Source organism: Crassostrea angulata, chromosome 7 (assembly GCF_025612915.1).
Source record: "Crassostrea angulata isolate pt1a10 chromosome 7, ASM2561291v2, whole genome shotgun sequence".
NCBI lineage: Eukaryota > Metazoa > Mollusca > Bivalvia > Ostreida > Ostreidae > Magallana > Magallana angulata.
The window spans coordinates 56,179,341-56,195,347 of NC_069117.1; the positions used below are offsets into that span (position 1 = coordinate 56,179,341).

The 16,007-nt window shown below is 32.3% G+C and overlaps 1 protein-coding gene across 3 annotated transcripts; it reads right to left on the reverse strand.

Annotated features, from left to right (window-relative positions):
- Window positions 1-8,352: 8,352 nt before the first annotated feature.
- Window positions 8,353-14,261, reverse strand: LOC128157151 (uncharacterized). Of its 3 annotated transcripts, none has more exons than XM_052819565.1 (9): window positions 14,090-14,261; window positions 13,479-13,602; window positions 11,551-11,742; window positions 11,214-11,371; window positions 10,934-10,989; window positions 10,751-10,813; window positions 10,623-10,650; window positions 10,284-10,447; window positions 8,353-10,107 (listed from the first exon to the last, which is right to left on the reverse strand). In XM_052819565.1, the coding sequence occupies exons 3-9, from the start codon at window positions 11,731-11,733 to the stop codon at window positions 9,857-9,859; spliced, it is 903 nt and encodes a 300-aa protein (XP_052675525.1). In that variant the 5' UTR covers window positions 11,734-11,742; window positions 13,479-13,602; window positions 14,090-14,261; the 3' UTR covers window positions 8,353-9,856. The 3 variants fall into 3 exon arrangements, with proteins under 3 accessions (XP_052675525.1, XP_052675527.1, XP_052675526.1); XM_052819567.1 differs by having other exon boundaries at window positions 14,148-14,254; XM_052819566.1 differs by lacking the exon at window positions 14,090-14,261 and adding an exon at window positions 13,741-13,759.
- Between the last annotated feature and the right edge of the window lie 1,746 nt (window positions 14,262-16,007).

The following is a 16,007-nucleotide window of genomic DNA, read 5'->3' on the forward strand; positions in this document are numbered from 1 at the left end:
ATTGCTTGACAACGGATAAAGCACTGTGTCAATCTTGAGTACAATATTTTAGCATAAAATATGCAAGATTGAATAATACATGTATAATGGAAAATATTTGGGCATTTGAATGACGTTGACCCGACATCAAATTTTGTAAATATTCATTTAATTAGACATCAAAATTCGGTCTGTAAGACGGCAGATTTAGTCAAACCAAAATCTGATTTGCTTAAAACAGAAGTCGATGTCCAACTGACAATTCATATGACATAATGATATCAATATATTTAAATATGATAATGACTGTAGTTTTATAAAATAACAAGGCGGTATTCGAGTTCAAGGCAAAATCATTAAGTAACAGCAAACGCATACCCTACGTTTCCAAGACCTGAAACTTTGATTCGATTTTCAGTAAGAACGTTCATACTGAGAGGACTCCAGTTGTTGTCTCCGGGACACCGCTCTTTAACCATAACGAAACCAGCTCTTCAATCATCAAACATTTGTCACCAACAAATTTTACTGATTTTGTATTTTTATTAACAAAGAAATATGCTCCAAGATTATATGCATGGAGTCGACGTTGTTTATTTATTTTGATTCTTAATGTTATTAGCAAATACTTGGTGAAAACTTCTTGAGAAAAAGTTTGGTCGACGGTACAAAGGTAAATAACTCGGACATGTTTGATAAACATGTAGAGTTGTATAGCTTTGTCAAATTCTTATCAGAACATACGAATAGTTACTAATACAACGTTTACATTTTTTAGTTTACACGATTTTTACCAAAAGTTCAAAACATACGTCTGTATTCAAGAAAATTGTAAAATCAGCTAAGAGAGACAAGACTTTTCTTTTCTAGATTTGATTCATTGTTCATTATTTCAAATGTCACCTTTTTTTATGCATGTCATGATTTTCGCGGAGGAAAAGTGATATTAAGTTAATAATCATAATCATTTCCTTTCTTTTTAATACAACATGAACACAATATTTAGGATTTTTAGCAGAATAACGTAATAAAATAGCAAAGGCATAAAAGTTACAATTTTTTTTTTCATTTTATAATATTCAGGTAAATATAATATATCACAGAATGCCATAAATACACATGTATATATCAGATAGAAAAACAGACATTTTCTCAGCGCTATGCAACTTCACAGGGACGAATTTGTTCAATAATTATTATATATAGATTACATGACATACAAATGATCATTACTACCTAAGGATAGCCTATAAAAGCTTTGTTAAAAAGCTTATTTCAAATGGGATCCTTATACACGTATGACGGTTAAGTTAAAAAAAAAAAAATTTACACAGTGGAATTTTGGCAGGATACTTGATACTATTTTTGATGAAGAAAATACTAGTAGTCAGAATATGACTTCTGGTCAAAATAACAACAAAAAGTTCTCGTATTAGCAACAAATGTTTGTGACCGGATACTGTAAAAAATACTTAGTATACAAATTCACATAAAACTCTCAGGACCACCAAACATGGATCAAACAGCAGCCTGCACCCTTTTATTGAATGCTGCATTGTGGACTAGTGTCATTCAAACAAAATTATTGATATCAAGTGTAGAAGTATGCCACCATACAAGTGTTCATTTTCACGAGTAAAAAAAAACAAGCAGCTTCAGTGAAAGTTTTTTGGTTTGGTACAAACGAACTCTGGCGGAAGTTTCATGAGGGGTTAAGAAGATGACACGTTAACGATAGACCAGCGTTCGTATGTTATCATGTCTTTGCTTTAACAGAATCATTTGATCCTCTGACTCACTGAGTACTTTTTGCAATTTATACAGAAACACAATGGATTTAAATGTATAGAGTTTTTAGGTGGAGATATACCAGTTGATTTTAAAAAGTCTCAAAACAACCATGGGGTGAATCATCACTTACTTTAGTCTTTGGTATCATTATTTAAATATTTCTATGCTTACAAATGTCAAAATTTCGTGTATCAACTGGATTCCAGTATCTCATTCTCTTGGTCGGGTCCTGCTTCGGAGTCTATAATCTGTTAACATCATAACGTGGCAAAAGTTGACTGAATTTAAAAGATGAACTATCACACTGACTTTATTGTATAGTGACACCTGTTAAAAGGGAAAAAAGTGATATCCATAAGCATGAGTAAGTCTAAAGGGCGTTTTCTACTACTGAATATGTGATACTCTTTGAGAAGGGTAAAATCAAATTTTTCAAGGACAGTTAAACCTGTGCACCTATGTTGACCCATTTAGAATCGCTATCTTTACAACACATGTACCGTGTAGTTTAGAAGTCATAAAGCATATCTCCAACCTGCAAATCAAAACACTACTAAATCTACTTAATTTTACATTATTGATCGCCATTTGTTAACATATTGTAATTCATAAATTTAGCTCTTTTCATGTTCATAATAGAAGAAGTAGAGGAGACATCTTGCACTGTTTACATACGTTCCATGGTCGTGGCCATGTGAGACTGTATTGCTCACCTTAAGAAGAAGAACTCTATATCGATATATATAAGGAATAAGGAATCATTCTTTGAGTATTATGAGGTGATAATTTTGGTCGGGGCGTGATCAAATCCAATAAAGCCCGAAACGCTTTGATAGATTTGATCACGCCCGATCGAAATTATCACCTCATAATATTCAAAGAATGATTCCTTTTTACTTATATTTATATAATTTTAAGCCATCGTACGATTAAATATTAAAATATAAATCAGCAAAACCCGCTGGCGCCTCAATTTGGCGTCATTTGTATTATGGGTTATATTGTACAAAATCGATACGAAGTGTTATCACAGGCAAAGACACTGGAAAATGTATATATAAGAAAATATAAAAATTTAAAGGCAAAATTTATAGATTTTTCTTAACTAAGAATCATTTTAAAGCTAAAGAAATCATATCTGAACATTTTACGTAAATCTTATGGTTAATGTTTGACCATCCAGGAGTCTGGAATAAAATTGTTAAATTCATAATACTGTTGAATCATTATTGTTCGTGTGGAACAATGTTCGTGGCTTCCATGGGTAAACCTTTCCCACGAATTTACATCCCCACAAACGTATATACGAGCATTTGTTTAATATATATCAAAATTGCTACGAACAAAATTACGGCCCCACTAACCAGGGAAAATTTTTCGAAAACTAAATTTTCATTCCGCCTTCATACGAGACCAAGTATGCCATTTGGAGGGGGTTGTAAGATAATGCTACGTAGAATTTTAAAGGTTTTTCCGGATGTTTGCACCTAATCTCAATCTGCATCGTCCGACAAAATTTTGCTCTGTTTTAACTGTAAAAATGCAACGAATTTTACAGAATGAGTATATAAATTAGCTATTTACAAAAAGAAGTAATTGTACTCAATTTGCTGATCTGTGTAAAATGCAGATCTAGAAAGGAATTACATTTAGTTCAAACTTGTATTTACAATTACTGACATCATGCATGGAAGATGTTTTAGGTGTTGCAAACTCTAGAGTATCGGTTGCCATTGTCAACGCCTCCATCACGGGGTCCTCTGTACCTTACAAGCTTATTAATAACCTAGTACGAAACCATTTCGAATATAATAGCTGGTGGCGACTTCTCCGAGAGAACTCGTGCCCTATTACTAGGGTACGAGTTCTCCAGGGTACGGGTTCTCCAGGGGGTAACGACTTCTCTAGCATTTATAAATACCAGTATGTTTACTTTGTTGTTACAAGGCAACGTGATATAACGGGGAAGGAATGTCTGGATAACGGACCTGAATATTTAAATATGCAAATCCTACACTTTCATATAATCAAACAAGAAGGGTCTTTCTTATATCTAATTATAGTGTTAAATACCTTTCCAAAAGCGACAGGATCCAAGCAAACTGTTTTTACTGTAACTAATAGATGTGTTTTGCATTTCACCCAATTTTGCGGACATTTTACTTAGATTCAAACTTTTTTACACGATGTCTGATTATAAAAAAAATTCCAAATGTGACATATCCATCTTCATCCTAGAACATAGGTGCATGTGTCATAGGGAGAAGAAACCCATTCATATTATTGTTTGAGTATTTGTAATGTATTTAAGGCCTTGGTTTGGATCTTTTTCTTTTACCTAAATATACAATACGATCCGTAAATTCTGAGACTGTTCTGAATTAACATTACTGTTTAAAACAACAAATAAGAATTAGTGAAACATATCATATGAATATACAAGGAATACAGTTTTATACTATGTAGGTTAGAACTAATTATTATTTAAAATCAAAGTAGCAATATTATCTCATATGGTTTATTTGACGTCTTTCGTTTTGCAAGCCAAAAATAGAGTTTTTATGAAATTGTCATGGCAACCTAATCTACACTTTCGTTGGATTATCTCCACATGTTTTCAATTAGCAGCTTATTATTTATCAATAAGATTTTAAGGTTTTATTTATCAACTTGATTATTTAATGACATCAAATAAAAGTCCCCAACCCAGGTTTACACCAAGGTTATAAGTTTCGCAGCAGTAAGTCTTTCTAGGCTCAGTCCTATAGGGAAGGAAACTTTCTCTTTCTTATTTTTTTTTCAAACCAAACAATCCATAAGGGTACATTTTTCATGCCTTCATTTTGAGACTCAAGATACAGAAGCCTGATTTTGTAGTCATTTGATAAAGAAGGGGCACTATGAAAAACCTGACAACAATTTTATAACGTCATTGCTTCTCGTTCAAGTAAATCTTTTCAATATTTTGCAATTGTGAGTTACAAAAAAATTGCCATAAGCGATTAAAATGAATTTTTGTGAAGTTTTATAATTGTATCAGAATTTATGGAGCACCCTATGGTACTTGTACTAGTTCAAATTCAGTAAATTATTATTGCTGACACATTCTTTAGAATAGCATACCATCTGTAAAAGTTAAGCTTTAAAAAGCTAGCATTAATTTAAGTTATCAATAATCAGTTGATAAATTTCAATTATTGTAAGAAGATTTTTGTGATTTCATATGAAAAATTATATTGTATGATATTTTTTGTCATTATTTCGTTTTCATTGTCGTAGGATAAGTCTGAAAAACTATACGTGAGTATTTGTTGGTAAGTAAATCATTTATTATAGTGACCCCTGCATCTTTTACAATTAAATAGTGCACGATTACATAAATCAAACACCCGGCCCATTGGACCTATAAGTCATTGTTAACACTAAGTAATTCATTGCATGCGCGTAAATTTAGTTTGTGTGAAAACAAAATGTAGTTCAGTTATGCAGATAGCATTTCTAAGTAGCAATATAGGTATGTTTGTAAAGTTATCATAAAGTTATATAGATCATTTAATCTATGATTTTAAAAGCAAAGCCATGTATCGTTTATAGTGTGAATTTAGAGTATTGATAGTAAAGCTAAATGACTGTCAAAATAATTACGACACACGGTTTGATGGAAACCAGTTATACTTAAACAAGTTTTTCAATATTGATATATATGCATATTCATATACTTTTGCATTTTGATCGATGAATAGATCTTAGTATGTTTTAATATTTTTGTCTGGATTGTAAAGTAACCAGAAAACAGCTGTAAAATTTGCTTCTTTCTTAGTGTGTATATATATATATATAAATATATATATATATATATATATATATATATATATATATACACACACATTAATTTTCTTTTGTTGTAATTCGATGAAGGTGTCGTGCATTTGTGAAAATGCTATTGAATATATACATGTATTCTGTAAAATTAATGAATGTAATTATAGTATTTTTTTATCATATGTAATGAATTGGTGCATAAAAAGGGAGCAAACTTTAAGAATATGTTACGATGTCACTTTTTAGTAATGCAAGCAGTATATGAAAACTTCTAGCAACATTCAGACGTCTACAGCTGATGTTGTATTCGACGTCTCTGACGCTTTCTATCAATTTACAAACATCATTATTTCAAGACGTTCTACAGACGATCCATTTTTTCTTTTTCTTTCAATGGGTATATTTTGTTAATCAAAGAAAATAGAAGATATCTTTATACATATAGTATTACAACAATGTATCTATATTTACGAAATTGTACAAAATTCAACATTTCAGTAGATGAACTGTTGATAAGCAATACAAATTATTTATTTAATGTATAATTTATCTAATTCGTTTAACCACTATTAAAATTCGGGGCTTTTTTCTCCTTTTTTGGAAAAATAACCTTAGATAATACAGATATATATAAAAAGAAAAGTTGATCTTATAATTTTCTTTCTGATATTAAAGAAATCTAAAATATTGTTAACAACTGATTATTATTTCTTGGAACCAAGCTGTATTCTATACACACTATCCAATGTTCTTCCGGTTTCAAAAGAATCTGAGTTTTTCAGTTGGGTCATAAACACTTACATACCCCCCCCCCCGGCCCCATCTCTCATCAACAAAGATTTTTTTTATTCAGACCCAAACACGAACTATAGGACAACTTTGTTGACAAAAATTGTCTTAACAACGTAATGCAAAACACTGTACAAAAGATAGAATATGTTTACTGGTATAAAGTAGTTGTCAAGACAGTCGTTATCCACAAAGAAAGGTGTAAATAAAAGACACTCAAGTCCGACATATTTAAAACACATATTACCTTAACTTTAACATACACTTTTCATCTATACATGTCTTTCACTTTTGTAATAACGACAGACTCAAGTTAAACAGACCATTTTTAAAGACACAAAAGCGTACGGTAGATAAAAGCATTTTTAAATTCCTTGTCTCAATTATTCTAAATTCCAGTTTTTCTTCTTATAATTAACAGGACTGGTACAGGATATATAATATAATGCCAAAAATGTTAAAGCAATAATATATTTTTGTTTTAAATTCTTGTTTGCGAGTATTTCTAAAAATAAGTCTGCAAGTGGGCAAAAACTAGAATAGATGGGGTTATGCATGGATTTATCGACGTGGGCTTTCCTTAAAAGTAACGATTACTCGACTCAAACTGACCAGTACAACAGGCCTCGCAGTCATCAACTTACCTTGAGTCAACGTTCCTGACTCAAGTCCGAGAATTCAAATTCATGGATTTGCATTTGCAGGATTTGAGTTGAAAACTGAGCTGAGTAGTTTGAAAAAGTTGGTAACTGTGGAACCTAATATAAATACATGCAATTCATTTAATTTTCAGCTGAATGTAACTATCAGTTAGCATTGTATTCTTTCGGTTGGTACATTTATCATTGAAAAAGTAACATGTGTAGTCAAATTACAATTGAATCATTGCAAGTTTAACCTCGCCCACTTTCCACTACGAATGATAGTCCTTTAAAAATTACCCGTAGGAAACGAGACACTAAAATTTGAGACAAAATAACCGCATCACGATGTTATGAGTGTGTAAAAAATGTTGAGAATAACAGCAATCATTATATGAGATCAATTTACTTTATACCAAGAGGTAGTAGTGTGAGCGCTGGGTTTCAAAACTTGTTGCGTGAATCAAGCAAAACGATTGCTTTATTTTTTACTTATCTCGTTGTTAGACAAAGAATCCTATCTTCAAGACTTTGTTTTTAAAGCCTTTGTAATTTTTCTTCAATTTCTTTAAACATACAGAGGAACTTGTAGATTATGATGTAATTGTAAATACGTTGAATTGTGTTGTAAAATTAATGCTAATAATTTCTCGATAAATGTTAAAACTTTGAAAAGGTTCAATATAATCTTAACTTTTTGTGTGATGTATACAGTATATGGTCTATTTTTCTTTACTTGTGCAGAGATTTCTGGACAGAAATATTACCTATTGAAGCGTTCTGTGTCGGATGAAATCAATATAATAGAATTTTGCATGATAAGTCGTCCTCGATTTTTTCCCCCCGAGAGTCCATATGCAAATATTTTTCAACAAGCCAACACAAAAAATCCTACATTATTTTCAAGACAACTCTCACATCCGCGGGTGTATGTGTGGTGTTTGGGGTTGGGACATATATTTTTTCAAGTCTTTGCAGATGTAACGAAAGGAAGGTACCACCAAACTTTGCTTTTACCACGAACACCACATGACTTATGACTTGCCGAGATACACCATAAAAATTATTTATTTTATCACTCTAATTACTTTTGGTTTAAGCATGGGAAGACTTTGGCATAATAATTAAGTTTTAGGCTGTACAAAATGGTACAACTATTTCATTGAGCACTATATTTGTACATTGATCCTACTCTGTTAATTCATTTCATTTGGAGTTTCACATTATTCAAGTTTCTTAAACATAGCATTGAAAGCATTTTTAATTTTTTTTATTTTTCTTATATTCTGGCATGAGTGGAGATCTAGTTAATGAAAGAAAAACAACAATATCGTTAAAACTATAACAGCAACTTTTATTTGTTCGGATATGGAATGTTGGACATTCCAAAACGTCATGACAAATATGATACAATGCCTCGCACATCTTGTGTAAAAACGACATCTTGTTAAACATGTCCAAGTGTCTTTCATGGATGAACAAAACAAATAACAAATCGATTTATCGGGATATAACCTGCTACACAAACATTCTTCTTTATAGATAAAATGATAGCAATGAATTTTCTTCGTATAAATTAAAAAGTAACAAGATAATCGTGAGTAAACATGGTCATGATTAACATGATACATAAATATTCAAAAATGTTTCTTCGGTTAAAGAGATTGGTTTTCTCAGCAAACGTCATAAGAAGCAACCTACAGCTACACAGCTTATGTTCCACAAAATATAATAGAGAATACATGTCAACATATAACTCAAGTAAAATAAACATATGAATTTAATGATATTTTTACTAGGCTTCAAAGGAAACCCAGTTTCTTTAAGAAACGTCATAGAAAACCAAACATAGCTATTTAATAAAGTTCAAGTAGGAAAATTGAATAGATATTCATAAAAAATACAAAGATTTCTTCAGTTTCTAAGGTATTTGATTTTCCTTAGAAACGTCATAAAAAATCCAAACAGTTTTCATATATCACAGCATTATACCACTGAAAAACAAGCAAATGTCGCCAGTGCATAATGTATCATAAATACAAGGTTTTCTCGGTTTCGAAGATTTTCATTCTCTTTAGAAACGTAATAAAATTCCAAATAGTGTCATATATAATGCATAAACATTCTGATATAAGCATAATGTATCATCGATATAAGGTTTTCTCGGTTTCAAAGATTATTGATTTCATATGAAACGTCATGAAAAACAAACAAATGCACCATACATACGCAATAATTATAGTATTTATAAGTGTAGCATTTTTGCAATGAAGTGCTTTGGCTTTAAAAATATTTTTTTCGAAAGTCATTGAAACCTCATATATTCAAGTCGTGTGACAAGTGTAGTTGCTCAGATTTTGGAATCTTAGACTAAAATCGTCATAACAACCTAAACCACAACAGCTTCGCAAAGAATTAAAATGTATTTTAAAATATTTACTGATATACGGGTCGCTGTTAAGAGAAGCGTATTTCATACTTTAAGACTTACAGAACCCGGAGGAAAGATCTTGATTAGAGGCCAAAAAGTAAACAAAATGAAACCATGTTTATAAAAAAAAAAACGTATTTTGTATAAAGGGGGTATCGAATTATAGGTGTAATAAAGACTAATTCAATAGGCATGTTTTACATAAAAAACAGGATTTACCATCAGATTTCACGATTTTATATGTTATAATTTGTTTCGTTTAGTGTATAACACCCAACAACAGAGAATACATTCACTGTCCATCAAATATTTAAGCTAAACTATACCAACAGTAAAAACTGTGCTTTGTTGAAATTAGAGCGTATGCATGTCTTCAATACTGAATATAAAGCCGGGGGTTCCACTAAAACGAAACTCGGCGAAGAATACCACCCAGGCCAGCCCTTACTATGGCGTCCTGAAGCTCTCTGCATCCCTCGCTCGGTCTGATCTCCGTCCACTTTTTCAAGCACTGGTATGCTATCTCTATGGAATCCCCTCGGTAGTCCTGCTTAATTATGCAAATATTCGTTGCCGTCAACCCCAGAAGTATCCCCACTCGATCCATGGCTTCTCCCACGGCCAAGTGTTTTGACAACTTTCTGATGAGTTCGTCTACAAGTGATGAAGCTACATTAACTGATACCTCATGACCCTCACAAGAACTTGAAGAAGCTTAATAATTCAAAATATGCGCTATATGGTCGAATACTCCTATCGATGAAATACTACAGACCAAGATAAGTTCGTTTTTGTATGATATCTTACGATATTTTATTGAAACTACTTACATTTCTTATCCTCTCCTGGCAGACTATAAAAGTTTGGACATTTTCGACCCAGGGCATCAGTTTCTAAGTCATCCTCGCGTAGAGGAGCAAAGTACGGGACAAACGAAACCTCCTCTGGCCAGTCCACCATACAACACTGGACAGATACATCCATTCGAGAGACGCTGCAATATACACAAATCAATTAACGTCGGTTCGTGATACGGATAAGTTTTTGTAAAAAGTTCATTTTTTCATTATTATAATTTTGCCTGAGTGATGTGTTGGTAAAAAAAAATGTCAATCAGTGACTTTTTAAATCATGAATGATAGATACGTAAATCATTATTGAAAACTTGCCTTTCTAATTTTCTTTTCCAAAAATAATCTACAAAATAAGTAAATGTCATTATATTATGAATAGCAGTCTCGAATCTTCCGAACTATTAAAGGAGTTATAATAATTCAAATCTTTCATTGTGACGTACCTCTTTTAAATGTTATTAGGAGACAAACGACCAGACATCCAAATCTCCAGCTGCACGTATACGCTGAAACAAGTAAGGTATAATGGGTTGTTTTACGTTTTATAAAATCAGAAACAAAAAATCAAGAGTGAGTTTAGCCGACAATTAGAATTGTTCATCTATTTAAGACATACATGTACTTACTTTTCCATGATGTTATGTAACCAGTTTTCTTTCCATTAATAGAATCGAAAACCTCGCTACAAAAAGATGTTTCTCGCATATATTTTTATGGTCATTGATGCATTTGATTATAAATACTTTGTAAAATCTTAAGTTTTATACAATACATTCACTTTAAACCTGAATGTTCGGAAACGTTTCATAGAACTATCAAGTAATACCTTTTATGTATTTGTTTAAAAGTGGAAGTCTTTTTGCAAGTTGAAAATGATGAAAAAGTAGAACATTTTGGTCGATATACCTTGTTTCTTTTTCCCCATCTTCCTCGGGGAATAGAGTAGCGAGGACTGACCAGATATTTTCAGAGTTTGGAAGGAACTCACTTAAAGAAGATTCCAGGATTTGATCAGACTTGGATGATGTGTTTTCAATGCCTGATCTCATCAAATCCTTATATTCCTAAAAGTTAAGCCATATAGACTGCTTACAAAATATGGAAGGTAATAAAAACATGGTTATATGGATATAAAAGTTAATTCATTCAAACATGCATTCGTTATTCAAGTGGATGCAACTTGTACCTTTGAATAAGATATGATCTACCTATTGTTGTAATCGGATGAAACCTCAGTATTTACCTGGATTTCTTTGCCGATAATCTCGTGTAATTTTATCCTTGTGTGTAAGTCGGCCAGCAGCGAAAGAAGAATTTTATTTTTATCTCTGGTACAAAGAAATTCATGATCAACTCTGGCCTTCCGCGACTCGGCGACGACCAGACTGACAAAAAGTATACACCAGTTCAGTGGCATCCACAACATAGCATGGGGCTACAAAGATACAACATAGCGTGTGGTTACAAAGATACAACATAGCGTGTGGTTACAAAGATACAACATAGCGTGTGGCTACAACGATACAACATAGCATGGGGATACAACGACCAAATGTAGAACGTTCTGTTAGTTATTTGATTCTCGTTAGAGAAATTTATCATACATAAATGACGAAAATGATTTTACAATTTCAACTGTTATGTCAATGAACATTTCGCAGGCACTTAACATCGGTTGTTAAATTTATTTGCTAGTGATATATATGAATTACGTGAACTTCATTGGGGCTCGAATTACGGATAATGCAATTTTTAGTTTTGTTCCGAAGACAAAAATGATTAAAATTCGTAATCTTATATGAACTGTGTATTGCAATAAAAACATTCACTAAAACCCCCTGTTTCAATCCTGTTAAAAAGTGTATTTAATGTATACATTTGAATATTTTTATGTAATGATAAACCAATAACATTTAGTGATGTTTTCACATGCACTGTCAATAAAAGATTGACAAAGCGGGAACGAATAATGATGACATGCATTGTGCTGAACTTAATAAAAACTCTTTTAATTATGGTATTTACTCAAGTTGTTTATATATAAATTTTCTTAAAATAAAACATTTTGTCCAGTTAGAATTATTTTATTCTATAGTTTTATTTCTTTTTCACTCGTTTGAAATAATTAAGTAATGCAAAAAAATTATAGCAAATGGTGTGACAAAATTTCCAGGCAAATAAATCCGAAAACAGGAGGGTAAACTCATTAACCAGTGTGGTTTTAAAAGGAAAACTCTATAATGATTACGTGCAGAGGAGATGTTATTATATATGCTTGCCGCTTTTGGACGCCAGTGGAGAGGGGGTGTAACACTGGACCGTTTTTTTCGGTGACATTATACATGCGTTGTGATGGTAATTTAAGAGGGTTATATAAAAAAAAATTGAAACGACTGATATGGAACGAAACGGCCTCAAAAAGATTAAATCTTCTTTAAAATGAGTCATGTTCAGCTTTAATATTGCAGCAGAGGAATTGCTACAATTTAGTGGGTGTTTTTATGTAGCTTTTAAAATCCGTTTTCTTAGGGCTGGCCGCATGCATTGAATTAGATTGATGAGCGGACATTTGTCTTATTAATTCAACATCAAGACAAAAGCATGGCCTCTGTCGTAATCAAACGAGTCATTTCAATATCCGCAAGCTCTGGTGATTTTTAACAAGGATGTATTGGAACGCCCTATTATTGCATACTGAGGGATAAATTATTCATCCAAAATATCTTGTTCAAGTCCCCTGATCTAGCATTACAATCGATACCTATACCTACCTTCTAGTATATATTCATAAAGAAAAATCGACAGCATTATTGAATATACGTCAAGATGCAAACAAATAACAATTAAATAACTCCAATAAGTAAACTTTTGAGTTTTCTTTTTTTGCCTTTAACCCTGCACGAAATTCCCATCCATTCAACTAATCAGTTTATATTCAAATTAATAGGTTTCAATGTTTATCATAGGGGTACTATATGCGTCTATTGTTATGTCTCTAGAAAAAAAAACAGTCTTTGAAATTGTTCTCTGGATCTCATTGTCATCCATTCAAATTAATCAAAGGCATTTATTCTAAAATTTTAATGATTTGGATAATTTATTTGAGCAATTGTTTAAAACGCAAGTTAAATATTGAATAAAAATTAAGATAAACCATGTTTATTTACTTACATTTGTGAATTCATTAAATGTTAGCCACTGTCAGCTGGAGGTTTTAAACTAACTGTTTTCTGTTCCGTCAGGTAAATAAACATTGAATTTGAGAATTCCGCTACGTCAGAACATGGTATGATTTCTAAAAATAGAAATAAGCTTTATAATCTTTTTTTGGAACAGTGGTCTTGTATAGAAAATACACAAAAATATGGATGAATTTTCAACCCCAAAAAAAAGAGTATATAGATTATATTTTGAAGAATTCACCTAAAATTACCCGTTTGTTTATATGTTAGCAGACCATTTAAATATTTACTTTTGCTCCATGGTTACTTGGCTTTATTAGATATTAAAAATGCATCCTGTTGCATCGACCAACGGGTAACTAAGCGTAACATAGTATAACATGTGCTTGGCTGGCCTAATTAAGGCAATTCTTATAAATTGTACCGAAAGTGTAGATCTATGCAACTGAACGAATGCTCCATTATACCATATCTTCTATGGAAGTAATGCGAGCATTGAAAATATGCCTCTTAAGTTTTGCAGGGAAAAGGCCATTTATAGATCCAAACACCGTGGGATTGATAGAACTGTATGAGGCAATTATCGAACTAAAACATTACCGTTAATTTCGTATTCATGAACTACCGTATCTCAACCATTCTGCTGGTTAACATTTACTTGTTCACATCCTCAGACACTTGTTGTTCATTGAATTGTTCATTCATTCCTTCACCTCGTCCATTCAGACTACAATTTTTATTCACTGTTATTTAAATTTGTTTTCCCTTCAGTTAAAACTACAATATCTTACAAACTTTAAGCCTACATTAAATGACTTCTATTCATCGTTTAGATCGGTGTTAAGCACATTCAATCTCCTTTGACCCCTTATGACAACCTTTGGCTAGGCTCCTTCTTGAATTTAACTTCCTGATTGCAGCTTTACCTGTGTTTTGTGCATACCTTTAAAAAAATACAGTATAAATACAACAAGTTCATACACTCAATGTGTCAAGTATATGTTGTAAAATCAAATGCATAAACAGACCAAAGAAAGATAAACCTAGATGAAATAAATATTTAGCGGATATTTTATTTTGTCGCTTGGTGTTGCTGATTCACTCAAATTTATCAGCTTGAACTACTACATATTTATAAAAAATCCACACTGTCCATCTGTTTCTCTTGTTTAATTTTATCCTTAAAAGATCAATTAAACAATATTACATAAAGGACTATGTGCGGTTTCATGCATTTTTTGCCCCAATAATCAAAGTTTTAGAAAGAGCTTTAAAAAGAAGGTGAAAGATAGTTAAAATAATAAAAGAAAATTCTCATATCGACGCGTCTAATGAAGTTATCCGTTTATTTTTTTGTTGATGCCCTCATACAAAACAAAATTTGTATCTTCCATAATTAATGTTTAAAGAACAAATCAAGGAACAATATTGTCTTGAGTTGGTTCCCCATGACATACATGACAATCATTCTACAATTAATACTAAATGGTAAATGCTTTTAAATGTCGGACCTTTCATGAACTTGGTTTGTATGGTTATATCACAGGATTTTTATCAATCAGTCGTTTAAGAGAGAGAGAGAGAGAGAGAGAGAGAGAGAGAGAGAGAGAGAGAGAGAGAGAGAGAGAGAGAGAGAGAGAGAGAGAGACTTATTGAGGCTTATTAAGCCGCTGATTGATGCTAATTCAGGTGCCTGTTGTTATATCAGATGACGCCACGTTGAAAACTGACGTTATAAGCATGGCGTTGCAGCAGTTGCTTCCTTTTTCTTGCTCGCCAACTTGTCTAAGACCACACATCTCTTACCTCTGAGCCATAAAACTTAGACGACCTCAGTTTTGATCTAAGTCTCCCGTTTACAAAAGTCATACTTAGTGGCAAAGTGAGACTTTGGATCAAAATGACATTGTCTGAGTTTTAAGGCCCCGGAAAAGAGGTTCTCGTGAAGACCCTCCTCGCTCGGAATCAGCAACTGTGACGGTCACAGTACAGACGAAGCTCGACTAGATTTTTAACTATGAACGGCAATGTACTGTATTTTGCTTCTGCATTTACTTATATGTCTGGTTTGTGTGATAAATAGCATGCAAATAAAGCTATAAAATTCGTTGATACCCGAGTACCGACCACGTAAAGGCTGAGAAAGATGCACTTGCATCGAATACAACGGTTGCATTTTTATAATACACATTTGTATTTTCTGTTTGGCCAATTAAGACCAACAAAGTCAATTTAATGATTTTTTTTTCAATATTTTCCATGATTGTGTATTTAAGTTATACAAGTCAATATCAGAAATATATGCTTTAATGCCATCAATAACCCAATGAAAACCAGTCAGATTATTTGCATCCAACATACAGGTATACTGACATGCAGTGCTATCAGAACCAATTTAACAAGAGCTTGGACTTTGGGTTGTTGTGTCAATTGTCTATTTCATTGTCAGCCAATGCTCTTTAGAATTAACAAGATTTGTCTGGCTTTTGAGTTTTACGCAATCTATGCATATTTCACT